The 27,137-nt window shown below is 41.2% G+C and overlaps 2 protein-coding genes across 3 annotated transcripts in view; both read right to left on the reverse strand.

Moving 5' to 3' along the window:
* Window positions 1-26,088, reverse strand: part of rps6ka3b (ribosomal protein S6 kinase, polypeptide 3b) — a 65,707-nt gene extending 39,619 nt beyond the window's left edge. Inside the window, exons 1-2 of one of the 2 annotated variants that reach the window (XM_062020758.1) lie at window positions 25,653-26,088; window positions 18,226-18,285 (exon numbers count right to left, since the gene is read on the reverse strand). In XM_062020758.1, coding sequence (XP_061876742.1) covers window positions 18,226-18,285; window positions 25,653-25,709 — 117 coding nt within the window. In that variant the 5' untranslated portion in view covers window positions 25,710-26,088. Of the gene's footprint in view, window positions 1-13,967; window positions 14,076-18,225; window positions 18,286-25,652 lie in introns of those variants that run through there. The other variant, XM_062020759.1, reaches the window with a different exon arrangement.
* Window positions 4,057-27,137, reverse strand: part of LOC133629772 (nebulin-like) — a 175,880-nt gene continuing 152,799 nt past the window's right edge. The window contains exon 57 of the mRNA XM_062020755.1: window positions 4,057-4,421. The gene's annotated coding sequence lies outside the window, so the exon portion shown is untranslated. The remainder of the gene's footprint in view (window positions 4,422-27,137) is intronic.

Raw genomic sequence — 27,137 nt, forward strand, 5'->3', positions numbered from 1 at the left:
TAGAAAATGGATGGATGGGGCATATCATTGTAGTAAATTATGCAAATTACTCGATGATGTCATGGTGACCACGCCCATAGCCACGCCCCCACCACCACAGGTATCTTGGCAGTTTATGGGAAACACTGAAGTATATATGTAATGTAGTAACAGGCACATTTACATTAACATTTAATATTTACATATGTGGAGGGGGGCCGTGGTCTGCGGGCCTGCCGCGGAGCGGGGTGTTTAAGGACCGGCCTCGAAGCCAGCGGCAGGTGAGTAGATTGCCCAGCTGGGGTGGCTTATCTAATCACCTGTCGTCTGCGGTCCTCTCCAAGGTTTCTCATTGTCATCCCACTGGGTTGAGTTTTTCCTTGCCCTGATGTGGGATCTGAACCGAGGATGTCGTTGTGGCTTGTGCAGCCCTTTGAGATTTGTGATTTAGGGCTGTATAAATAAACATTGATTGATTGATTATTAGCAGCAGCCGGGCCGAGACACGTTGTTGGAGTTGGAGACAGAGAGAGAGACGCCCAGAGACAGAACAGAGACTTAAATATATATTGCTGGAAAGCAAACCATACTTGTGTATGACAAATAAAAGACTTGCTCCAACCTGTGTACCGGGCTCACGAAAGATCTGTCGGCACCAGGAGAACCCTCCCAGCAAAGCGACGTTCACAACGTATTTTAATCATTTTAAGCATATGTGGCACACTAATTTCAAAAACACATCACAACTTTTGCCTTTTTTTCAACAACATCACTGATTATTACTCACTGCAGACTTTGAGCGACAACAAACATAATACAACATCACTTACTGTACAAGGTCTGCTGTCATTAGGATGCCGACTGCTGGGATGTTCAAATATTCCCATTTAGATGAAGAATGACTATTCTTACTATATATTCAATACAAGGAAAGAAAAACAAAAGTTAAAAAAGGGAGATATGTTGTATATGTATGTAGGGATGATACTCGAAACCGGTTTTCCCGGTTGTTTGATAAGAAAAGAACCGAGTCCTCGGACTCGAATCCCTTTTTGAGAACCGGTACCCGTTATCGAGACCACTATAGTAAAGGAAAAGAGTTGATTCTTTATTCGAATCCCGTCCCGACCAGAAATGCTCCGTGGGACATCACAATAAATGACGTCACGTAGCTCAGTCATTAGGCGCAGATAGCGAAAGCAGGAAAACAATGGACGGGAAAAAGCGCTCCAAGGTGTAATAAAGTTCAAAACAAAAGCTATAATCCATCGAATAACTTTACTGAGAGATTTTAGCAGGGTAAAACACATGACGAACACTTTTACGACCAACCGGAAACATAGCAACCAGGCTAGCAACGCACCTCCTTTACGGCAGCTGTCGCAACGTTCTTAAAACAACCGCAGCACATACATATATATATACACAACATATCTCCCTTTTTTAACTTTTGTTTTTCTTTCTTGTAAACAAAACAAAATCACACTGTAGATGTGTTGTCTGTCTAATTATAAATAATGCAGACGAGGCGTGTTGGCTGAGTTCTTGACGTTTACTTTCACAGCGTGGCAACATGCAACACTTTTCGGGGCTACCGCGCATGCTCGTAACTCCCGTTGCATGCTGGGTAGTGTAGTTGTTATATTCTCTAGCTCATAACATTTTTCCCCCATAAAGAAATAATGTTAACTCAATAAAGTGTATTTGTTTTTTTAGCTTTAACTTTTCATTTTTTAGCATTGTAACCACATTTGCAAACAACTTTTCTCTTCATAGAATTTTCTTTCAATAAAGAAATAAAGTGCAAAAATGTCAAAGCATCATAACAAACAGTTATGTCAAATAGCAGCAGAAGTGCACTTTTTGGAGAGCTGTATTATTTTCAGTTTTGTGCCCAAGGGACTGATTTTATTTAACACTATATTATTATTTATACACCTATAGTGATCACAGAGACAGGTTGTTTTTGTGTTACTGTATATATTTGTTTTTCTGAAAAATCCCACTTAATATACTTTGGGTAACAACAGTCAATATTTATTTATTTTATTTTATTTTTTTAGGTGGGTAACAGTCAATATTTATTTATTTATTAGATTTTATTTTTTTATTATATAATAAAAGTGAGCTTTTGTTAAACCAAATATTGTGTGTTTTTTTCCATATACAACAACCTATCTGGACTCGATAAGAGAATCGATAAGGAATCGGTTCGATAAGAGGATTCGATAATAGGCTCGAACTCGATAATTCCTTATCAAACATCATCCCTATATATATGTAAGTGCTGCGGTTGTTTTAAGAACGTTGCGACAGCTGCCGTAAAGGAGGTGCGTTGCTATGTTTCCGGTTGGTCGTAAAAGTGTTCGTCATGTGTTTTACCCTGCTAAAATCTCTCAGTAAAGTTATTCGATGGATTATAGCTTTTGTTTTGAACTTTATTACACCTCGGAGCGCTTTTTCCCGTCCATTGTTTTCCTGCTTTCCTTATCTGCGCCTAATGACTGAGCTACGTGATGTCCCACGGAGCATTTCTGGTCGGGACGGGATTCGAACAAAGAATCAACTCTTTTCCTTTACTATAGTGGTCTCGATAACGGGTACCGGTTCTCAAAAAGGGATTCGAGTCCGAGGACTCGGTTCGTTTCTAATCAAACAACCGGGAAAACCGGTTTCGAGTATCATCCCTACTCGTCCGTCTACTATCCAGATCAGAGACATTATTTATGATCTAGAATAAAGTTAGACGAACAAGGAAGCAGCTGATCATGTCATATCAGTCGATCATGTCAACATTGGCACTCAAGCTCGTGATCATGGCGCCGCTATAAATAGTCGGTCTGCGTTAGCGCTTATATTAACAATACCACTAATATTTGGTTAAAATTCAAGTCACGAAATGTAAATAGAGTATTGCTGGCGGTTTTTGAATCGTTATTTTTCTGATTATATGGGCGGATCAGTGGAGCTCCCATTGGCTGCACTGTAAGCGGACTTTTATTTAAGAGTTAGAGTGATTGCCAGATTTATTTTCCCATGGCACAAAATAACACGGTTCAACAGCTAACTTCCTGAGCCTAAATGAAGACAAAACAGAAGTTATGTTGTTCGGTCCAAGTCGCTCTCCCTCCCCCAACGTTGACCTCGGCACTCTGACCCCGTATCTCAGCGACTGTGTCACAAACCTGGGGGTAAAGTTCGACTCGGATTTTAAATTCGAAAAACAAATCAGCAGCTGGGTTGTCTGCGTTAGCGCTTATAATAACAACATTGCTAATACTTGGTTAATATTCAGGTCGCAAAATGTACATTGAGTATTGTTGGCTGTTTTTGATTGTTTTTTTTAGAGGGTTTTATGAGTGGAATAGTGCATTCTCATTATCTGCATTCTTAGCCACCTCGTACTTGCTGTATTTTACAAATTAGAATGCATTAAAAAAAAAGAAAAACCTGTGTTCTTGTCCCACATCGAGATTTTGAATGATAATGATAAGCACTTTTTTTTTTTCTTTTTTTTTTTAAAGTGCAGTTCTCCTTTAAACAAAACAACCAGACATTGTTACTAGAAAGTTCTCCTTGACACACAGGGGAACTACACTAACTTACAAGTCAATGTCATAGAAGTGTGTGTGCGTGTGTGTGTGTGTGTGTGTGTGCCAAGGCTTTGCATAGCATCAGAGATCGAGCGGCCCGGGATTCCATTCCACACAATCTGCAGCCCCTAATCCTGTTACGCAATCAAATTAACAGGCTGGATGGCCACCATGCACACACACACACGCACACACACGCACGCACACACACAGGATTTCCAGGTTAGAGGCTGAAAGTGCATTTCCGCTCACTTGAAGCCTGTAGCTCAGATAACATGCTGGAAAACGCGGACACACACACACACACACACACACACACACACACACACACACACACACACACACACACACACACACACACACACACACACACACACACACACACACACACACACACACACACACAGGTTAACATTTGGAATGGGGACCAAGTTTTTGATCCTCACTTGTGGGCACCACCCTTTCTACAGGTTGTGGAGGCATAAAAAAAATGGTGTAAAATGGCCACTGCCCAGTTAGCTCATACACGTCTTTAAATCTCTGGATTGATGAAGTAATGTGCTGATCATTCTTACTGGGGACCCTGGGGAAAAAGAGTTAATATGGTTCATGGGGGCCAAATTTAAATAATTTTGCATAATTCTTAATAATTAATTATTAATGCCAGGATAACAAATGTTTCACTTTTCACTTAGGCATCTTGAGAATGGATCTGACTATCATTTAAAAAGGTTTCCCATTAGGGGACCTGTTTTTTTGTCCCCATACCGTCAGAGGTCCCCTAAAGGTGACTGTGTAAACAGAGCGATGTCCCCATTAAGTAAGCATTGCCAGAACACACACACACACCTGTCAAGCCGAGAGAGAGAGAGAGAGAGAGAGAGGGCTCAGCAATAGCAATACTTCTGTGGAAGTATTTCGAGTGACGAGTTGCGACCACGCACTTTGCTTTGTGGCTGTGCCACCTACTGCGTCAGCAGCAAAGAAACGACGGCGAGAGTGGAGGAAAAAGATGAAGGGAGAAAAGTGGAGTGTGAGAGCGAAGGAGAGGATGAGAGCATGAAACATTGATGGGCACGAGCAGTCAGGCCGTCATCATTTATTCAGGAGCTGGCAAAAACCAGACACTCAATCAGTGCGACGTGCACGTAACGCGCGTGCACGTGCACGGAGGACGCGTTGGTGGAAGCGCTGGCTGAATGAGTCTCTGTTCATGTACAGCAGATTCTGGGTCAGATTCAACGCCGTCCTCACGTCCTCAAAGGTGGATCACAAACTGGCTTACTTTTTGTGCCCCACTTTTGAGAGATTTTAGAGTTCTTCTTTCCATGACACCATGAAGAAGAAAAAACACTTTCCCAATGGACATGATACCTAGGCTTTGCTACGCGTCCTAAAATTTAACTCATCGAAATGACCCCTTTCACTTCATTGGTGTGTTAATTAGCAAATATTTACTACAAACAAATATATATTTGTCCTAACATGCCAGTGTGACCAGCAGAACAATTCAATTATCTTCCACTAGATGGCAGAAGGTACTGAATTGTGTCCACCTGTTGCCAGTAGGGTTGCGCAATATAGACGATATACGACAGGCCTGGGCAATTATTTTGACCCGGGGGCCAAATTTAGAGAAGAAAAATGTGTCTGGGGGCCGGTATATCTATTTTTAGGAACACTAATACAAAACCTCACAACAATGTCTGATTGAACACTAAAAAAGTTATGACAGACTGCCTTAAAAAACGGAATTGAATTTAAAATTTTTTTTACTGATTGAGACACCCAGAATGTACATGAAAATAAAGAATGTGGGATTTACAATATTAACTATGAAGGATAAAACACTGAATATTGACAACATATGAACGTCACACTCACTCTACATCGACATATTTTGCAATAAAGCAAAAGGCAAAAATGCAACAAACAGTGAAATATAAACACAAAGGGTAAAAAAAATCCCACCTACAATCTGATATATGTGATATATCAATAAGCTTTAGAACTTTGTTGTAAAAATCTTCTTCCGCGTCTGTCCCTGACACCCACATTTCAGGCTGGCCGCTCTGGAAACACTCTGTGGAAATGCTCACCACCCACACTGCTTGGTGCCTTGTCCGAGCTGCTGTGACTTAGGTTACCATACTAACTAATTAGATTACCATAGTAACTACATGGATTACCATATTAACTAGTATATATTACCTTAGTAACTACTTAGATTACCATAGTAACTAGTATATATTACCATATTAACTAATTGGATTACCATAGTAACTAAAAAAGTGCAAATTCCAAACGTTGAAATACTTTGAATAGTTGAAGACATACGGTCATTAGAACACATCACTGCACATCATAATGGCAGCTACACTTTCCATCTTAAAGATGTAAAAAAATTATTTGGGAATGTCTGGCGAGCCAAATTGAAAAGCTTAACGGGCCGCATGTAGCCCCCGGGCCTTAATTTGCCCAGGTCTGATGTACGATATCAATTATATAAATTTGGCCGACGATAGAGCAATATTGTGATGATGCATTTGACAGCGACATGCAATGTAGCGCTAGCAGCTTACGTCCCTTCAGCAGCTTCTAAATCACTAATCATTGCCTTCATGGTGGCAAATACACTGGGTTACATACAAGTAATATTATAGAGGACAAGTAATAGCTAAAGTACCACTGATAGTCACACATAGTGGTGAAATTAACCTCTGCATATGACCCATCGTCTGGGAGGTGAGGGGAGCAGTGAGCAGCAGCGCTGGCCGCGCTCAGGAATCATTTTGGTCATTTAACCCCCAATTCCAACCCTTGATGCTGAGTGGGAGGTAATGGGTCCCATTGTTATAGTCTTTGGTATGACTCGGCCGGGGTTTGAACTCACGACCTACCGATCTCAGGGCGGACACTCTAACCACAAGGCCACTGATTATTGAACATGCTACGCTACACACGGTAGGAGGATACAAGAAAAGCATAGCTAACCGCTAAACCAGAACTCTTTAATGTGACCAGGGGTGGGCGGATCAATACAAATATTGACTGTAACAATACAGAGTACAGTGTTGATATATTGTCAATACTACAGTGGTAAGAACGATATTTTTCTATGATCACAAAAACATTTTTTCATTGATTACTGTTCCTCTCAGGGAATAAAACACACTGGTCACTCCCAAGTTCTTTCTGATGACATATGTTGACTAAAAAGGACCTCAGAGACAGAATGATACAATATTAAGGTTTTTTACTGAAGTTTCAGGAGACCAGCCCTTACAATGCGACAATACCATCAGCAAGAAGAGGTCTAAATCCAAACAAAAAGACTCATCTTATGTAGAGCGAAAACAGCTCCGCTCACCCAGAAAGGAGCGCAGCTGCTTCTTCAAAACAGATAAGGAACTGGCCAAAACAGCCCTGTGACCTGACAAACAGGAGCCCTTAAGACAAAACAAAGAGTTTACTAGCGGACATAAGAAGGTAACGAGAAGACACACTACATGGGAAAATATTAGGGATTAAAAAAAGAGATCTTAAAAATATGTCATTCTCACATTACACACAACTAGGAAATAAGAGCCAACTGTAGATTTAGCTTTTGTTCAGTTATTTTGCACTACTGACGTTGTCATAAATGCATGTACAAAATGGAATTAGGAAATCCTTAAATAAGAGTTGATAGTCAGATTATAGCTGTGACAAAAAAATGTAAGCATTAAATGATCCTGAAATTTTTAAGTATGAACATTGGTGTGACCGATACTGCCCTTGTAACTACTTGATATTGGATTGATATCCTAATTAGTGGCATCGCCCAAAACTAAAGAATCACTTAACAACAGAAATCTGGAACAGTAGGAGTGTAAATATTTGGGCACCTAACGATTCGATCCAAATCGGATTCCTAGGGTGACGATTCGATTCAGAGTAGATTCTCATTTGTATCATTTGGTATAATTAGAATCAAACTTTTTAAAAACAGGTTATGGGTTATAAAACATTTTAGTTGCATGGAGATGGCTTAAAAAACACATTTTAAAAATGTATTCTAAAAAAAAAAATTCATGTAAACTTTTTTTTTTAAATCAATTTTAAAAAATTATGAATCGGGATGAATAAGAATTGCAATTCGGATGTGAATCCATTTTTTGTGCACCCCAATCAACAGTTAATTAGCAAATAGATTAATACTAAGAAAATAATACAACTGGAAATGACCCACGTTACAACATAGAGTACATCTGCAAATAGGAGCCTTTCTAAGTAGTTTTGAAATTATTTTTATGCCAAATAATATCCATCCATCCATCCATCCATCCATTTTCTACCACTTGTCCCTTTCGGGGTCGCGGGGGGGTGCTGGAGCCTATCTCAGCTGCACTTGGGCAGAAGGCGGGGTACACCCTGGACAAGTCGCCATATTGTGATAAATATTGTTATCTAATCCAATCCAATCCACTTTATTTGTATAGCACATTTAAACAACAAAAATGTTTACAAAGTGCTGCACAACAATATTAAAAACAATATTCAAATATTATCCTTAGCTCCACCAATGACTGAAAAAAAATAATAAAATAAAATAAAAATACAAAAGCAATATAAAAATGAATATGATTAAAAACAATTTTAAAGGGTAAAACCAATAAAAACAATAAATACAAATCTAAATTTAAAAACACAGAGGACCACACAACTCACAAAGTGTTAAAAGCCAGAGAATAAAAGTGGATCTTAAGACGAGACTTAAAATACTGCAGTTATTGCCCTATATATATATACATTTTTATTCACTGGCTTTTAACCCAGCATGAGACTTTAAACTGTTTTTAACTTTTAACTTTTTTAACTGTTTTTAACTTTTAACTGCTTTTTATCTAACAAAATTGTTCTTAGGGTAATTTTGTATTTGCTTTTTTAATGTGTATTTTACTTCTGTTTTAAATTCATTAATTCAGGTTTATTGAAATTACAGGAGCTAGTAAAGTTACAGACATTATGTGTCATGTTTAAGGCTAAAAGCAAAACATTACCAGCAAATTTACAAAAAATGTTTGTCATCACTTCTGAGAATGGAGAGCATAGAAGAAAAGGTCATTTCCAACATCAGTATTCAAGGACAACTTTAAAACAAATGTGTATATCAGTGGTGGGGGTTAAACTATGGAATTCTCTTTATAATGAGATAAAAGATTGTAAAAATATATTCCAATTGAAAAAAATATATAAAGACAGAACAATAAAATCATATGGACAGCCATAAGTGTTTACAATTTTGCTTTATATTTATTAATTTACTTGTTTTTTGCCTGGTTTTGTATTTGTTTAGTATCATCCCGTGAGGTGTATATTACTTCTTTTGTTTTTTTGTTCGGTTTGTACTTCATGAAGTTTTGCACTTGTGTTTTTTTTGTTTTGTTTTGTTTTGGTTATATTTGGATGTAATTGTTGGTTCACATATCATTAAGTAAGACTATGTATTATGTGAAGGGGGCAGGAAAATATAAGATTTTTCTTCATCCTGCTCCTTCTCAGGCATTGGTGTGTAACGGTGTAACTGAATAATTGTGTTATAATTGTCTATCAAAGATGCACATCAATGAAGGAGATAAATAAAAATGAAATGAAATGAAATGAAATTTTAATTTTTAGTCTGTCCTTTGCCTTTATTTCTTTGTGGTGTACAGCCCTTTGTTTTTCAACTGTGGTTGTTCTTAAAGGACTTTATAAATAAAGTTGGTATGGTATGGTATATGTATTGTGATATAGATTTGAGGCCATATCGCCCATCCTGAGTTGCCTTTGCTAAAGGTTGGCGACCAAGTGTCTAGAAAAGCAAGATATAATTATTAGTGGACAGGAGACAGACGGAACATTGTCGGCCCTGATAAACCTCCAAACAACTTCTGAAGGAACACAACAACAGTTGTCACACTTTCTGCAATCTGAACAAATATCTGACTAACAGCGTTCAGTCATTCTCTGCTGCAAAAAGTAAAGTTGCAATTAAACTGACTCATCCTTTTCAATCCAGTCACTGAGCATTTATTCACAGCAGTGAGGAACGCCGGAAAACACAGCTAAACAAAAATTCTCTCGCCGATGTAACGACGAGTTTAAAGAAAAGGTCATGGGTACGGTCAACCCTGTCATCCCTGTTACCATGGCAACCTGTGCACCACACAAAGAGCAGAGTGCAACAATGTCTGCCGACTTTCAAGCGCTCGTCCTCCCCATGACTTCAACAAACATACACCCACACGCAACCCTCCTTCCCTCATTAGTGGAATCAAAGCACTTCATCAGTTGCCAAGTGAGGGTCTGGAAGCCTCTTAATTACACAACGGGCAGAAATGCAACATGTGAGCGCGCACGCCATGCTGGGAGATGAATATTCATCACCTTTGTCTCTTCAGAATGTCATCACATGTCGGAACAAGACTATTCCTGACCTGTGTGAGGTTGCCCCCCTTATCATTGCAATTATTAAAACAACACTGCCATTCGTCTGTGCTAGAAAATATGTCATTTTGTGTGGTTGAGGATTTCAAGTTATTCTAAAATACATTTTCTGACGAGTGATGTCACCCAGCCCCCCCACCTTGTCAACATCTCCCCAAACTTGTCCCAAAGATTTGTGCAGCAATTTTATTGTTATTATAGTTTTTATGTTATTGGCAACACTAAATTGGCCCTAGTGTGGGAATGTGAGTGTGAATGTTGTCTGTCTATCTGTGTTGGCCCTGCGATGAGGTGGCGACTTGTCCATGGTGTACCCCGCCTTCCGCCCGATTGTAGCTGAGAGAGGCTCCAGCGCCCCCCGCGACCCCGAAGGGAATAAGCGGTAGAAAATGTATGGATGGATGGATGTTATTGACGTGTTATTTATAATCAGAGCCCCGACTTTGTCAAAATCTCCCCAAACTTGCCCAAAATGTTTGTGCTACATTTTTTCATGTTATCATTTTTAGATTCATACCCACCTTGTTAAACTCTTCTCAAACTTGTCCCAAACGTTTGTCCTATGGCTGTGCTGCAATATTTTTGTCTATTATAGTTTTTATGTTATCATTTAATGATTCATAACCCCCGCACCTTTGCAAAATCTCACCAAAATTGTCCCATTCGTTTGTGCTGCAAATTATTTTTTTGTCTATTATAATTTTTATGTTATTAATGTTTATTTATTCATAACCAGCCCCCCGCCCACACACACTTTGTCAAAATCTCCCCAAACGTGCCCAAAATGTTTGTGCTCCATTTTTTTATGTTATCATTTTATTATTCATACCCACCGCCCCCCAACCATGGCAAAATCTTGTCAAAAAATGTTTTTTGTCTATTATAATTGTTATGTTATCATTTTATGATTTATAACACTTTGTCAATATCTCCCCAAACTTGTCCCATTTGTTTGTGCTGCAATTATATTAGTCTATTATAGTCTGTATGTTATTATTAATAACCAGCGTGTTTTGTCCAACTGTGATAGTTTTTATGTTATAATTTTGGATTCATAACCAGCTCCTCCACCTTTGTCAAATTCTCCCCAAACTTGTCCCATTCATTTGTGCTGCAATTTTATTTGTCTAATATAGTTTGTATGTTATCAATGTTTTATTATTCATAACCAGCCCCCAACCATGTCAAAATCTTCTCAAACTCGTCCCAAACGTTTGTCCTGCAAATTTGTTTTGTCCAACTACGATAGTTTGTACGTTATTATTTTGGATTCATAACCAGCTCCCCCACCTTTGCAAAATCTCCCCAAACTTGTCCTAAACTTTTGTGCTACAAATGTGGTTTGTCTAACTATTATATTTCTCTTTTTTATGTTATTATAATTGTATGATTCATAACCAGCTTCCCCCTCCACCTTGTCAAAATCTCCCCAAACTTGTCTCGAGTCATACCAAAGACTATAAAAACCTCCCTGCTTGGCACTCAGCATCAAGGGTTGGAATTGGGGGTTAAATGACCAAAATGATTCTCGGGCGCGGCCACCGCTGCTGCTCACTGCTCCCCTCACCTCCCAGGAGGTGAACAAGGGGATGGGTCAAATGCAGAGGACACATTTCACCACACCTAGTGTGTGTGTGACAGTCATTGGTACTTTACTTTAAAAATTTTTGTCTATTATAGTTTTTATATTGTTTTATTATTCATATTCAGCCACCCACCATGAAAAAAATCTTCCCAAACTTGCCCTATTCATTTGTGCCGCAAACATTTTTTTTGTCTAACTATTATAGTTTTGATGATTTTAACGTTTTATGATTCATAACCAGCCCCCCCACCTTTGCAAAATCTCCCCAAGTGTGTCCCATTCGTTTGCACTGAAACATTGTTTTTGTCTATTACCGTATTTTTCGGTAATAGCACTTAAAATCCTTTCATTTTCTCAAAACTCCACAGTGCGCCTTATAACCCGGTGCCCCTAATGTACGGAATCATTTTGGTTGGGCTTACCGACCTCAAAGCTATTTTATTTAGTACATGGTGAAATGATAACTGTGACCAGTAGATGGCAGTCACACATAAGAGATACGTGTAGACTGCAATATGATGGCAGTCACACATAAGAGATACATGTAGACTGCAATATGACTCAAGTAAACAACACCAAAATGTATATATTTTAATATATAATAATAATATATAATTATACACGGCGCTCAAAAATCTATCAAAATGTTTTAGTAGGACTTTGGTAAGCTATGAAGCCGCACCGCTTGATGGATTGTACTGTGCTTCAACATATGAGTATTATTATGGTGTGTGTATAAGGTAAGACATATTATCTGCCGTTTTGTTCGGCAATATTATGCAAAAGCAACTTTTCTTGCCTTCTGATACCTGCTGCTCTGTATTTGGGATCTGCATAAGTCCAGAAAATTTGCACGCGTCCACCTTTGTAGTCGATAAACTTCTTCTTTTTCTCTATCTTCTTGTTATGGGACATTAATCCTCCGCTGTTGCCATTTCTAATATAAGGTAGTGTAAAGTTCTTACTTATATCTGTCAGTAAACTCGTCATGAAAGCACAAAAACATACCGGTGTAGCGAGTTGACATTATTCACCCAAGGAACTTTTGTTATTAGAGAGTTCCGGTCGGACGTTTTTTTCACGGGACACATTTCGGGTGTTGTTATTGCACTAGTGAGCCACGGATGAGGAGATGCTGCTCCGTTATTGATTGAAGTAAAGTCTGAATGTCATTAAAACAGTTAGCGCCATCTTTTGACACTTCTTCCACTCCCGTCCCTGCACGCTACACCGCTACAACAAAGATGACGGGGAGAAGACGCTGTCGAAGGTGAGCCACGTAAATAAGACCGCCCACAAAACGGCGCATCCGGAAGCGACTGTCAGAAAGCGACTTGAAGATGATCTGTAAAACATCATCTATGCAACATTTTGACCAAAGAACCACCATTACATGTTATGTACACCACAAGGAAGTCTTTTACATTTAGAAAAAAATAATAATAATACGACCCCTTTAATGCGCCTTTTGTATGAAAATAGACCCGGCTAGACCCGCTCACCGACAGTGCGCCTTATAATCCGGTGCGCCCTATGGTCCGGAAAATACGGTATAATTTTTACGTTAATGTTTCATTATTCATACCCAGCACCCCCGTCAAAAACTCCTCTAACTTTTGGGGTGCAAAAATGCTTGTCTAACGGTTATAGTTTATATGTTATGTGGTTGGTTATGAATAATAAAATGTCAATAACATAACAATTATAATAGTGAGACAAAAAAATGTGCAGCACAAACGAATGGGACAAGTTTGGGAAGATTTTGACAAGGTGGATGACATCACTAGTAAGAAAATGTATTTTAAAATAACTTAAAACCCATATTGGCACAAATCTAAATTTTACAGCTCAAACGATGTTATTTTAATATTTACAATGATAAGGGGGGTCGAGTCCTAAACTGTCTTCGGAGCAGATGTGTGGACAGGTGCGGATGGTTTTCGTCGGCAAAAGCCATCAATCAATCAATGTTTATTTATATAGCCCTAAATCACAAGTGTCTCAAAGGGCTGCGCAAGCCACAACGACATCCTCGGTTCAGATCCCACATCAGGGCAAGGAAAAACTCAACCCAGTGGGATGACAATGACAAACCTTGGAGAGGACCGCAGATGTCCGGTGCAATGGACGTCGAGTGGGTCTAGCATCATTTTGTGAAAGTCCAGTCCATAGTGGATCTAACATAATAGTGACAATCTTTGCAGAAGACAAGATGATCCACTCTGGGAGGCTTACACAGGATTGTCACAGAAAGTGCTGACACGGCATGACCTCAACAAAGAATCAAACCTCAACAAAGCTCCCCCTACAGTCAGAACGCCATGACAAAAAGTTTGTACCTGAAGTTGGAGTCTCCTGGCATGCAGTAAAAGCGTCTTCATGGCGCCAACCCTGTCATGGCGCCCGAAAGCGTGGACTGACGAGAAAAGTTAGAGCCAAGCGGCGACGAGGGCACGCGCGCGCGCACACACACAGGAAGGCTCTCCAGCTGCTCATCATGTCCTGTCATTGTTTCCCTAGCAACAACATCTGCACAGGAAGGTCAACATCTGTGCGCAAAGCCGCCCGTCTCACACACACACTACATGTAACTTAGCTTCATAGTTGTTTATGAGCATTTAAAAAAAAAAATAGTACTAGGATTTCCCACTGGTCTTTGAATGTACCATGAAACTTGCACAGCAAGCTTCTTGACAGGAAATTATTAGCAAACTGCGTGAAATTCCACATGTGGCGGCGAGGAAGAGGCTGAAGGGGGTAAATAAAACACAGAGGGAGTTTGGAGCGTCCATGTCAAATTCCGGCTCAGGTCGGTCCAACCTAAGTCTGGTCTCACCAATAATCATAGCAATAATCAATGCTAGCTGCTTATGTCCTGTGTGTAACATGGTTGTGCAGACACTAGAGGAAGGAGTGTGTCGCGGGGCGGGGCGGAGTGGGGAAAAGCCACGGATTAGAGACGTGCACGGTGTCCTCACAAAGATATCTGCGCAGTGAAAACACCAGTTTGTTGCCGTGTGCTGTGATTGGCGGCTTCCTGGAGCGAGCGAGATAGATAGATTGAGAGAGAGAGAGAGAGAGAGAGACAGAGATAGATAGAGTCGTGTGCAGGAAGAGCGCTGACGGGTCGAGACAGATTACATCATCGCCCTGTGACCTCTCACAATGGTAGGACCCACAATGCACTGCTCTCAGCTCCCAACCCCACCCTGCCTGGCACCAAGAGCACGCACACACACACAATCAATGCATTCATCAAAAGTCACTCACACGAGAGTGGATGACGTGGCGTGGGATCACACATCTTCTACACAAACACACACCTGAGCAAGTTGCCTGGCAATTGTTCCTGTGCACAATTGTGAGTGTTTGGGTGGGTGGGTGTGCGTGTGTGTGTGTGTGTGTGTGTGTGTGTGTGTGTGTGTGCCTTTAAAAAGACGCTACAGTAAGTCAGTCCAGATGGCTGGACAAGATTAAACACCATCTGCCAGAGAGCATGCGCACACACAGGAAGTTGTGACATGACGTATGGAATTAGAAAAAGGAGTGGTCTAATAATTAAAGGCATTATAATTTTAGCTGGTCTCACAGAGGCCTATTTCTCGCTCTCTCTCCAAGGGAGTCATGAATAATGAATCTCTCCTTAGCCAATTTGTCAGGAGGGAGATGAGATGTGGCGTTAGTTAGTTCAATGACCGCTGTCCACGGAGCAGAGAAGCAGCGGGCTTGAAGGTGGCGGCTTAGACTAAAGTGACTTTTTTATGATGTTCTCACAGTAATATGTGTTATCGTTAGGATTTTATCCACACCAACATCGATATTCCTTATCGACGCTGGTTCCATCGGTACTATGTGTACAGTGGGTATTATTCAGACCCCTTTAAATCTTTCACTCTTTGTTTCATTGCAGCCATTTGCTAAAATCAAAAAAGTTCATTTTATTTCCCATTAATGTACACTCAGCACCCCATCTGGACAGAAAAAAAACAGAAATTTAGAATTTTGGGCAAATTTATGAACAAAAAAACCCTCAAAAAATCACATGTACATAAGTATTTAGACAGTTTGCGGAATACTTTGTCAAGCTTGGCATATCTATCTTTGGAGAGTTTCACCCATTCCTCTTTGCTAATCCCTCATCACATTGGAAGGGAAGCGATGTTTTTCATCCAGGATGTCTCTGTCCATCGCTGCATTCATCTTTCCCTCTATCTTGACTCGACTCCCAATTCCTGCCACTGTAAACCATCCCCACAGCATGATGCTGCCACCGCCATGCTTCACTGTAGGGATGGTATTGGCCTGGTTTCCTTCAAACATGATGCCTGGCACTCACGCCAAAGACTTCCATCTTTGTCTCAACAGACCAGAACATTTTGCTTTAGGCGCATTTTAGCAAACTTTTTTTTAGAGAAATGGCTTCCGTCTGGCCACTCTACCTTACAGGCCTGATTGGTGGTTTGCTGCAGAGTTTGTTGCCTTTCTGGAAGGTTCTCCTCTCTCCACAGAGGAATGCTGTAGCTCTGACAGAGTGACCATCGGCTTCTCTGTCACCTCCTGACTAGACTAAGATGACAAACTAGCATCGGACTATGTCCCAGTACTGCATTCCCCTTCGCTGTAATAAAAAGGTCCCGTCTCCTCTGGCATATTTTTCCAAAAACGTCTGGTCTTATCGCAGTTAAAAACTTGCCACGGTAGAATTTCCTCTTCGCCGATAAAATCCTTGAAGCGGCAGCTTTTCTGAGCAGCCTCGCCATGCTACATCGGTGCTGTGAATGACGGCTCCTCTTTTTAAACTTTTCCAAACACCCTTGGCTCACCTGGAAAATAGTTTTTCCGTGCTGATTACAGCATGGTCACTTTTGGACATCAAGTCGCCGTATAAACGGGGAGCCTTCTCTCAACTGATAGCCTCAGAAAGGCAATCGCCGGCTAGCTGCTTCTCATTTATCTGCACTGGCAACGGCTACACTTGCACTTTCTTTGCGTCCTTGCAAATAAATGTAACTAATTCTGCAAAGTCAGCAACCATATAAACATATTTTTCTGAAAATGGTTGCAATAGTGGACTTGTTTCTTTCATTTTTGTGAGCAAATCCGTCTACTCCTCGCAAGAATGCAAACAGGATTTGACGTGGGGGGCACGCCTCTTCAAAACGGCGTGTACAAGAAGCGATGTCATCAAAATGGTAGTCAAAATGAACGAATGAAGCGATGGCACATTGAGGCGTATTTGGCTCGATCTAAACGTTCAAAAAGAACACAAAGAGAGGCGTTCGTAAATCGAGGTCCCACTGTGTATGTAAAAAGTGAATAAAGTACACAATAGCGATTCTTGAAGACACACGCAGCTCATTAGCATAAAAGCTACGTACACATAAAGCGTGTTCCCGGTCGGACGTACTAAAAACACTTTTAAACCGTTGCAGCTTCAAAACTAGAATACACTTCCAATATACTCAATATATATCCTGCACCACTGACAAATACTATGATATGGCAATGATGTAAGATGGCACCTTTCAGGAACAATTAGAGTAGTTTCTGTGACCTCATGTTCTATTACTATGTCACATACAAACACACCCACACACACACACACACACTATGGCAGTGGCAGATTACAGCATATGGCAGTCAGTCTCTCAAGAGAGCAGCGATGCTACTAATGTTGTCTGGGAACCATTTTCTGTCTCACGGGGGGGCATCAGTGTGTGTGTGTGTGTGTGTGTGTGTGTGTGTGTGTGTGTGTGTGTACAGGCTACAAAGTGTTAAGATACGTGTGTATGTGCTCAAGGCCAATTAGTGTAAGAAACATTCAAATTACAAGAGTGAACTTTGTCTTAAAAGTCACTTTGGACACAACGGGTCAGAACTTCAGGTCAGTTTGCCTCATTATCGCAGTTTAACCTGGCTAAACACACACACACACACACACACACACACACACACATCTACAGTACCATTTGCACATAGCCTATTGCCTGTGGGTGCAGAGGTACGTGTGTGTGTGTGTGTGTGTGTGTGTGTGTGTGTGTGTGTGTGTGTGTGTGTGTGTGTGTGTGTGTAGAGGACTCTGGAGAGTGAAGTAATGACTACTCAGCTCTTCTCAGACAGACGATCCATAAGCCATCTCCTCTACATTTAAAAATCGATGGACGCAGCTGCCGCCAACACACACACACACACACATACACACACCAACTGGAAATAACCTTTTTTGATGCACTAAAGTGTAGACACTAGGCTTTAGACCAGATTGGGCGCCACATCAACAGGTCACGTGACCACGTGAGAGGCTTTGGAAACCAAAGTGTACACACGTATGTTGTGATCATCAACAAATCCTCCACACACACACACACACACACACACACACAGCATTTTAAGACGATATCATGAGTTGATGATAACAAGCTGACATTTTGAGGGCTTGTTTATGTTTTGGGATGAGTCACGGCGCCGATCGTCAGCTGCAGCGAGCTTCACTCTCACAACGCCAATTATCCCGCCTCGGAGTGGGCGTCAGCCTACTGGTGGGATGTCAGTCAAATCTCGCAGGCAAACACACACATATAGAATGGGGGAACTTACAGCGCAGGGCAGCATGACGTCGTCCTCGCCCAAGGAGTCTTCGAGGTCGTTATGAGCATCCTGTAAGCACAGAGAGGTCAAAGGTTAACACGGCGGCGGCTTCTTGCGTCAGGTTGCACATCTTAGGGGGAGGAAATATTTTGGCTCTGCGAAAAACAGATCCCGTTTTAGTCAACAAGAGTGGGCGCGCTTTCGTTTTCACTTTCCCTCTAATGGTCTCCCCCCTGCTGCTCCCTGCAGGAGAGTCAGACCCCCTGAAGGCGCCAGACGGTCACAGTGGGAAATGTGTCCGCAGGGCCACCAAAGCGAAGAAGAAGAAGAAGGGCAGACAGGAAGTAGCGCTGCATAAAGACATCTTAGCCGCCTGACACCTTCCCTGCTGGAACAGCAGCTGTGATAGCGACCCTGATAGCGGTCTCCTACTACTACTTGCTAAAAGCAGGCAGGAATTATTTGTGTTATTTACAGTACCTCACAAAAGGGAGTCCACCTCCAAGCACTGAAACATAGATATACTTAAGAGTAGTCAGTGTACGGCTTGTATAGCTTAGGCACTTCACGATTGAATTAGATTCCGATTTTCATGGTGACTGTTCGATTCAGGATCCATTCTCGTATTTGATGTATAAATGATAATGTACATGCAGTGTGGGCCTAAAAAACTTTTATTTTTATTTTTTTTAATTGTAATTACAAAAATCAAATATTGTTAATGAATTTTAGCAATAGAAAATAGAGCACCTCCAATCCAATCCCAACTTAACAATACTTGGGATAGACATTTACAAAGTTTTTGAGAAGACATACGGTACCTTCCGTTCATTCTATTCCCAATTCTGAAACGCAAATCAAAAAACTAAATTAAGGCCATTAGCTGAATGTATTAAAGGGTGCCTTGGTGTATCAGCAAATTCAGAAGATGCTAGAAGTCGTTCCCAACAGATGCCACAAATGATTGAAGAGATAGGCAGAACTGTGGGCACCCAGACTGGCAATTTTTCTAAACTAAATCACAAACTTGATAACATCTTGGAGAAGTTGTCTGCTCTGCAAGGCGAAATTGTAATCAATTTGAAGACCAGAAATGGACAATTCAATTGAAACGTTTAAATTTGTTTTAGCTCGCCCAAACGCAAACATTCCAATTTGGATTTCGAGGTTGTTGCTACATGACTCCCCTGTAGGATAGCGCAGCGAAAAAGCTCCAAATTCCTTCCCTGTCTTTCATGGACATACGCCTGTTGTTTGTTCACTTTGATTGGACTGACTGACTCTGTTATTGCAAAAACACTCGAGAGGCAAGCAACTCTTTAGACTTACATACACACACGCGAATCCACGGGAAAAAACAGAGCACACACTCGATACCCCACCACCCACATCCCAATCTCTTCCAGTTCGCATATCGTGATATGTGTTTATATGTGCTTATTGAGGATGTAACTATATGAAAATGTTATATCATGCCGTTTATTGTCACCAAAATGATTACGGTATTGTTGAATGTGCTTAAAAAGAACTCCTACACACTTATAGCCAAGTTTTATTTTAAAAATGAAATACAATAAATAAATATCCACCCAATATACTTCCTTGGCAGAAGAAATATGTTATATAATAATATTGTTCTGGCTACTTATGTAAGAGTCGTATTATCTTTATGGGATTGTTTATATACCAAACCCAAAACCAGTGAAGTTGGCACGTTGTGTAAATGGTAAATAAAAACAGAATACAATGATATATTATATATATATCATTGTATTCAATTGAATAGACTGCAAAGACAAGATACTTAACGTTGGAATGGGTAAACTTTGTTATTTTTTGCAAATATTAGCTCATTTGGAATTTGATGCCTGCAACATGTTTCAAAAAAGCTGGCACAAGTGGCAAAAAAGACTGAGAAAGTTGAGGAATGCTCATCAAACACTTATTTGGAACATCCCACAGGTGAACAGGCTAATTGGGAACAGGTGGGTGCCATCATTGAGATTTCATGAAATGCTCAGTCATTCACAAACAAGGATGGGGCGAGGGTCACCACTTTGTGAACTAATGCGTGCGCAAATTGTCCAACAGTTTAAGAACAACATTTCTCAACAAGCTATTGCAAGGAATTGAGGGATTTAACCATCTACGGTCCGTAATATCATCAAAAGGTTCAGAGAATCTGGAGAAATCGCAGAAAACCGACATTGAATGCCCGTGACCTTCGATCCCTCAGGCGGTACTGCATCAAAAAGCGACATCAGTGTGTAAAAGATATCACCACATGGGCCAGGAACACTTCAGAAACCCACTGTCAGTAACTACAGTTGGTCGCTACATCTGTAAGTGCAAGTTAAAACTCTCCTATGCAAGGCGAAAACCGTTTATCAACAACACCCAGAAACGCCGTCGGCTTCGCTGGGCCTGAGCTCATCTAAGATGGACTGATGCAAAGTGTAAAAGTGTTCTGTGGTCTGACGAGTCCACATTTAAAACTGTTTTTGGAAACTGTGGACGTCGTGTCCTTCGGACCAAAGAGGAAAAAGAACCATCCGGACTGTTCTAGGCGCAAATTTGAAAAGCCAGCATGTGTGATGGTATGGGGGTGTATTAGTGCCCAAAGCATGGGCACACTTCAATTGAATATAAGTCGAAAAGGATTTGCAAATCATTGTATTCTTACTTTATTTACCATTTACACAGCGTGCCAACTTCACTGCTTATGTGTGTTTAACGCTTGCAGTGTGTTGGGCGCGTCACGTCTGGTTTGACGACCCCTCGCTGCTATTGTTAGCACCAGTGATGACATCACACGTCCACGCTGCTTGGGACTTGACGGGGAGGAATCTCGACCGTTGAGTGTGAGAGTGTGTGTGTGAGAGTGTGTGTGTGTGGATGGGCGCAACTGCAACTTGCTACAACATGACACGAAATTCCAGGAATGACAGCGCGTTCGATGCTGAGCCTCACAAACATATAAAAACGAGTATTGACACTAGCTGATATCTACAGGAATGATACTTCTGTCTGCCACACACACACACACACACACACACACACACACACACACACACACACACACACACACACACACACACACACACACGTCCTCATTCAGGTGTAACTACGGAGCATTCCTTTTCTGATGCAACATTCCCTCCCAGAAACAGGAAGTGACTCTTTTAGTGAGCCTGCTGACTGATCTCGTCTTTATTCCACATCACTCTCCCCTTATGCGACAGCCGCCATCTCCCACACACACACACACACACACACACACACACACACGCATACACTTTTTAGAGGCGGGTTCAGAGGTCACGTTCATCGCCAGCATGACATGACAGCGAGGTGGTGTGTGCGAAAAGCGACGGGCAAGTACGAGCTCGTCGGAGCGCCGCGACCACGTGACTCGCTACCTTTTTTTTTTTTTTTTTTGCAACCGTAGCCACTGGTGAATCGGGGCGGGTTACGTGCGGCCTGATGCGTTCGTACACGCCTCGCGACACTACGGTGACACCGCACGCAGGAAGTGGTCACGCACGCAGGAAGTGGACTTATGCAAGAAGCGCCTTCCTGAATCACCCGGACGAACGCCTACGGTTCGTTATCAAGATTCAAAACCTTGAAGAACTGGAACACACACACACACACACACACACACACACACACACTAGATTTATTTGACTTTGACTCACTTTGTGAAGCAATCCCACACTTTTCTCCAACTGCGCGTTCATCTTTTTTCTTTTTTTTGCATAACACCAAGAATAGGATGAAGTTCTGCTTTCACTGACATTAAACCCCGACCGATGTCATAAATCTGCGAAATAATTCACTTAAAATGTGCGTTGGCCTAATTAAAATCCACTTTTTTTCCCTGGCATGTTTACACTTTTTCCACGACAAGCGCACGAGTGTCACTATTGTGTCTGCAAATTTGACATTTGGGGTCATGTGACTCTTTCATCACTTTAGGATTGAGATACCCGACTCAGTGGAGCTTTTCTTCAATTGTGCAGTCGTTATTATTCTGCTTAACGCCGCAAAAAAAACACTGAAAAAGAGGCTTTTGTAAGTGTCCACGTGTTTGAGTGATTGATTGATTGATTGAGACTTTTATTAGTAGGTTGCACAGTGAAGTACATATTCCGTACAATTGACCACTAAATGGTAACACCCCAATAGGTTTTTCAACTTGTTTAAGTCAGGGTCCACTTAAATTGATTCATGATACAGATATATACTATCAAATATACTATCATCATAATACAGTCATCACACAAGATAATCACATTGAATTATTTACATTATTTACAATCAGGGGTGTGGAGGGGGGGGGGGTAGGATATGGACAGCAAGTAGTGGACATAGAGAGAGAGAGAGAGAGAGAGAGAGAGAGAGAGAGAGAGAGAGAGAGAAGGCATAAGAAAAAGTATCTGCATTTGATTGTTTACATTTGATTATTAGCAATCCGGGGAAGGTGTTAGTTTAGGGTTGTAGCTGCCTGGAGGTGAACTTTTATTGCGGTTTTGAAGGAGGATAGAGATGCCCTTTCTTTTACACCTGTTGGGAGCACATTCCACATTGATGTGGCATAGAAAGAGAATGAGTTAAGACCTTTGTTAGATCGGAATCTGGGTTTAACGTGGTTAGTGGAGCTCCCCCTGGTGTTGCGGTTATGGCGGTCATTTACGTTAAGGAAGTAGTTTGACATGTACTTCGGTATCAGGGAGGTGTAGTGGATTTTATAGACTAGGCTCAGTGCAAGTTGTTTAACTCTGTCCTCCACCTTGAGCCAGCCCACTTTAGAGAAGTGGGTAGGAGTGAGGTGGGATCTGGGGTGGAGGTCTAGAAGTAACCTGACTAGCTTGTTCTGAGATGTTTGGAGTTTAGATTTGAGGGTTTTGGAGGTGCTAGGGTACCAGGAGGTGCATGCGTAATCGAAAAAGGGTGTAAATGTCATGATGAGAATTACATATCAACAATAGATACGGTATTCAGAGAGCTTTGGCTAAAATAAACTCTGCTTCTTAGGGATGTCCGATAATATTGGACTGCCGATATTTTCGGCCGATAAATGCTTTAAAATGTAATATCAGAAATTATCGCTTTCTGTTTCAAAAAGTAAAATTCATGCCTTTTAAAACGCCGCTGTGTACACGGACGTAGGGAGAAGTACAGAGCGCCAATAAACCTTGAAGGCACTGCCTTTGCGTGCCGGCCCAGTCACATAATATCTACGGCTTTTCACACACTCACAAGTGAATGTGACGCATACTTGGTCAACAGCCATACAGGTCACACTGAGGGCGGCCGTATAAACAACTTTAACACTGTTACAAATATGCGCCACACTGTGAACCCACACCAAACAAGAATGACAAACACATTTCGGGAGAACATCCGCACCGTAACACAACATAAACACAACAGAACAAATACCAAGAACCCCTTGCAGCACTAGCTCTTCCGAGAAGCTACAATATACACCCCCCGCTACCCTCTAACCCCCCGCCCCCCCACCTCAACCCCGCCCCCTAAACCCCCCCACCTCAACCTCCTAAAGCTTGAGTTACCGTGTGCGAGCTGTAGGAAACATGGCTTGTGTGGGTGACACACCTTGAAGCGCTTATGTAAATATAGCAGGCAGGTATGACTTTATGGTATTGTCTTTATCTTCACCTTTTTGTTGTTCTCTTATTAATGCACTGTCACTCAAACAGTACTGGACTAACTTTACTGTTGACATACTTTTTTTTTTTTTTTTTGCAAACTTTTACTTTTTTTTTGCAAAAGGTGATTAAGGGACTCGCCTTGTTGTAAACAAATATGGCGTCGATAGATTGGGACTTCTTCCCCGTTTCTGGAGGAATACATTCGGTGTACTGTTTGCGCCAAATGTTCCGCAAACATTTGGCGAGCAGGGGTAAAAAAACATTGCGCTTCAACACATTAAACCACCTGAAACGCCAGCCTTGCTATAAGTGTTTTGAAAAGCCCATGAAAAACGCTTGCTACTAAAGTGCATAAACTACATTTAGGTGTTTATTTTTGAAAATTATAGGTATAAATAGGTTAATTGGTATTGTGAGAAGCAGGAAATTATTAGTATCGGCATCCCTAATTTTTAGCGTCAACATTTAATTTTTTTCTCGTTGATTTACACATCTTTTATTCCACTTTTGATGTTTTTGTAGTAATATTTTTAGCATGTGCTGCGGGGCAGAAATGGCCCCCGGGCCTTACTTTGGACACCCCTGGGTTAGAGAGTCAGGCGGCCAGCTCCCTGTTGGAGACCCTATTTTAAACACTTATTTTGGCCAGAAATCTTGAGATATTTGGATTCATTTCCAGGCGTTTGTAAAAGAGTTGCTGTGTGGGTGACACACCTTGAAGCGCTTATGTAAATATAGCAGGCAGATATGACTTTATGGTATTGTCTTTATCTTCACCTTTTTGTTGTTGTCTTATTATTGCACTGTCACTCAAACAGTACTGGACTAACTTTACTGTTGACATACTTTTTTTTTAAATTTGCAAACTTTCACTTTTTTTATGCAAAAGGTGAGTAAGGGACGCTTGCGGCTGAAGTGCATAAACTACAGTTAAGTGTCTATTGAACAAAATTATAGGTATACCCGTATTTTCCGCACTATACGGCGCACCTAAAAACCTCCAATTTTCTCAAAAGCTGACAGTGCGCCTTATAATCCAGTGCGCCTTATATATGGACCAATATTGAGCCACAACAGGTCTCGCAACTACGGGATGCATAACGTAACCCCAGCATCTACTGTAGCGTCTATTCTATGCGCCTTATAATGCGGTGCGCCTTATATATGAACAACGTTTTTAAATAGGCCATTCATTGAAGGTGCGTCTTATAATCCGGTGCGCCTTATAGTGCGGAAAATGCGGTAAATAGGTTCATCTGTTTTGTGAGACGCAGGAACTTATTAGTATCGGCCCGAAAAACCAAAACATTGTGCATCCCTACTTTTTAGCGTCAACATTTAATCTTGTTCTCGTTGCTTTACACATCTTTTATTCCACTTTGGATATCTTTGTAGTAATATTTTTAGAATGTGCTGTCTGGCCCCCGGGCCTTACTTTGGACACCCCTGGGTTAGAGAGTCAGGCGGCGAGACCCCTATTTTAGACACTTATTTTGGCCAGAAATCTTGAGATATTTGGATTTATTTCCAGGTGTTTGTAAAAGAGTTGCTGTGTGGGTGACACACCTTGAAGCGCTTATGTAAATATAGCAGGCAGGTATGACTTTATGGTATTGTCTTTATCTTCACCTTTTTGTTGTTCTCTTATTATTGCACTGTCACTCAAACAGTACTGGACTAACTTTAATGCTGACATACTTTTTTTTTAATTTGCAAACTTTCACTTGTTTTTATGCAAAAGGTGCGTAAGGGACTCACCTCTCCTGGCGGCAGCGGCATCTTCTGCCAGGGATCGGCCAGCTGAGCCAGCGGCATCTTGTCCTTCCTTCCGGCCCGACGAGTCCTCTTCTTCGCCCGCTTTCAAACTCCTGCCCAGGTACTAACGCTCCAGCCGCCGGTAAATCTCTTTTGGCCTCTTTGACAAAATGTTCCGCTAGTTCCGCGTCTCCTTGGCGCCGAGTCACACCGCCGTGCTGCTGCTGGCTCCGGGCGAACACGACCTATCCGCGGGTGTGCTGTGGAGCCGAGTCCACCCCGTGCTCCGAACGGTCTAACATGAGAAAAGGTGACGGGGAATATATATTTTTTTCCCCCGTAGGCTCAACAGCCACATGTAACATTCGACTATCGGTTGACGATGTGCCGCCCCCTCTCTACCCCCCCTCACTTCCGGGACTTCCCAATATGGCGGCCGGTGTCGGCTTACCTGTCGTGCTGCGTCACGCTGATTCGAAAACTACTCATAATTGACACATTTGTGTGATTTTTTTTCCTCTCTCTCAAACTAATTTTAAAAGACACAATTATCTTTTTTTTTTTTAAAAAAACACACAAAGAGGAAGCAACAATGTAGCAGGGGCGCGGCTACAACACTTCCGGGGTCCACGCCTCCCCGGGGGGAATTCAAACAAATCTGTTAACTGATTAAAAAAAACCGCATTCATGTTTAAAAGTAACATTTCATGCTAATATATGGTATGTTTTATATATTTTTTTGTTTCGGACAACCTACCCCGTCATGTCTATGAACGTTTTCCCTAAATGTGTTTACTAACACCGCAGACACGTATAATTAAAAATGTGTTTTGTTCACTTCCGGTGTTTGGAAGTGAGTCATAATTAGGAGACACAAATAGGGATGTCCGATAATGGCTTTTTGCCGATATTCTCCAACCCCTAATTACCGATACCAATATAAACTGATATTGCTATATATACAGTCGTGGAATTAACACATTATTATGCCTAATTTGGACAACCAGGTATGGTGAAGATAAGGTCCTTTTTTTTTTTAATTTATAAAATAAAATAAGATAAATTTTAAAAAAAATTCTTGAATAAAAAAGTAAGTAAAACAATATAAAAACAGTTACATAGAAACTAGTAATTAATGAAAATGAGTAAAATTAACTGTTAAAGCATTTATCGGCCGATATTATCGGACATCTCTAGATAAAAACATCGAAATGATGAGATAAAAAAGTCGAAGTGATGAGATAATACGTATCAAACTAATTCTTAATGAGGGCCAGGTCGCAATTATGGCTGCCCTCAGAGGTAGGCTGACCATATTGGGAAATCCCAAAAAGAGGACACATACAGTATATGCGTGCCAAGGCGGGCAGCACGCCAAGGCCGGGACTAGGTGAAAATTTGCCAATGATACTCGAACTTGCTTTATAAATAATATATTTATTTAAATAAAGCATTTTTTCTCCTCTGTTGACAGCAGTGTTGGCGCTA

Source organism: Entelurus aequoreus, linkage group LG15 (genome assembly GCF_033978785.1).
Source record: "Entelurus aequoreus isolate RoL-2023_Sb linkage group LG15, RoL_Eaeq_v1.1, whole genome shotgun sequence".
Taxonomy (NCBI): domain Eukaryota; kingdom Metazoa; phylum Chordata; class Actinopteri; order Syngnathiformes; family Syngnathidae; genus Entelurus; species Entelurus aequoreus.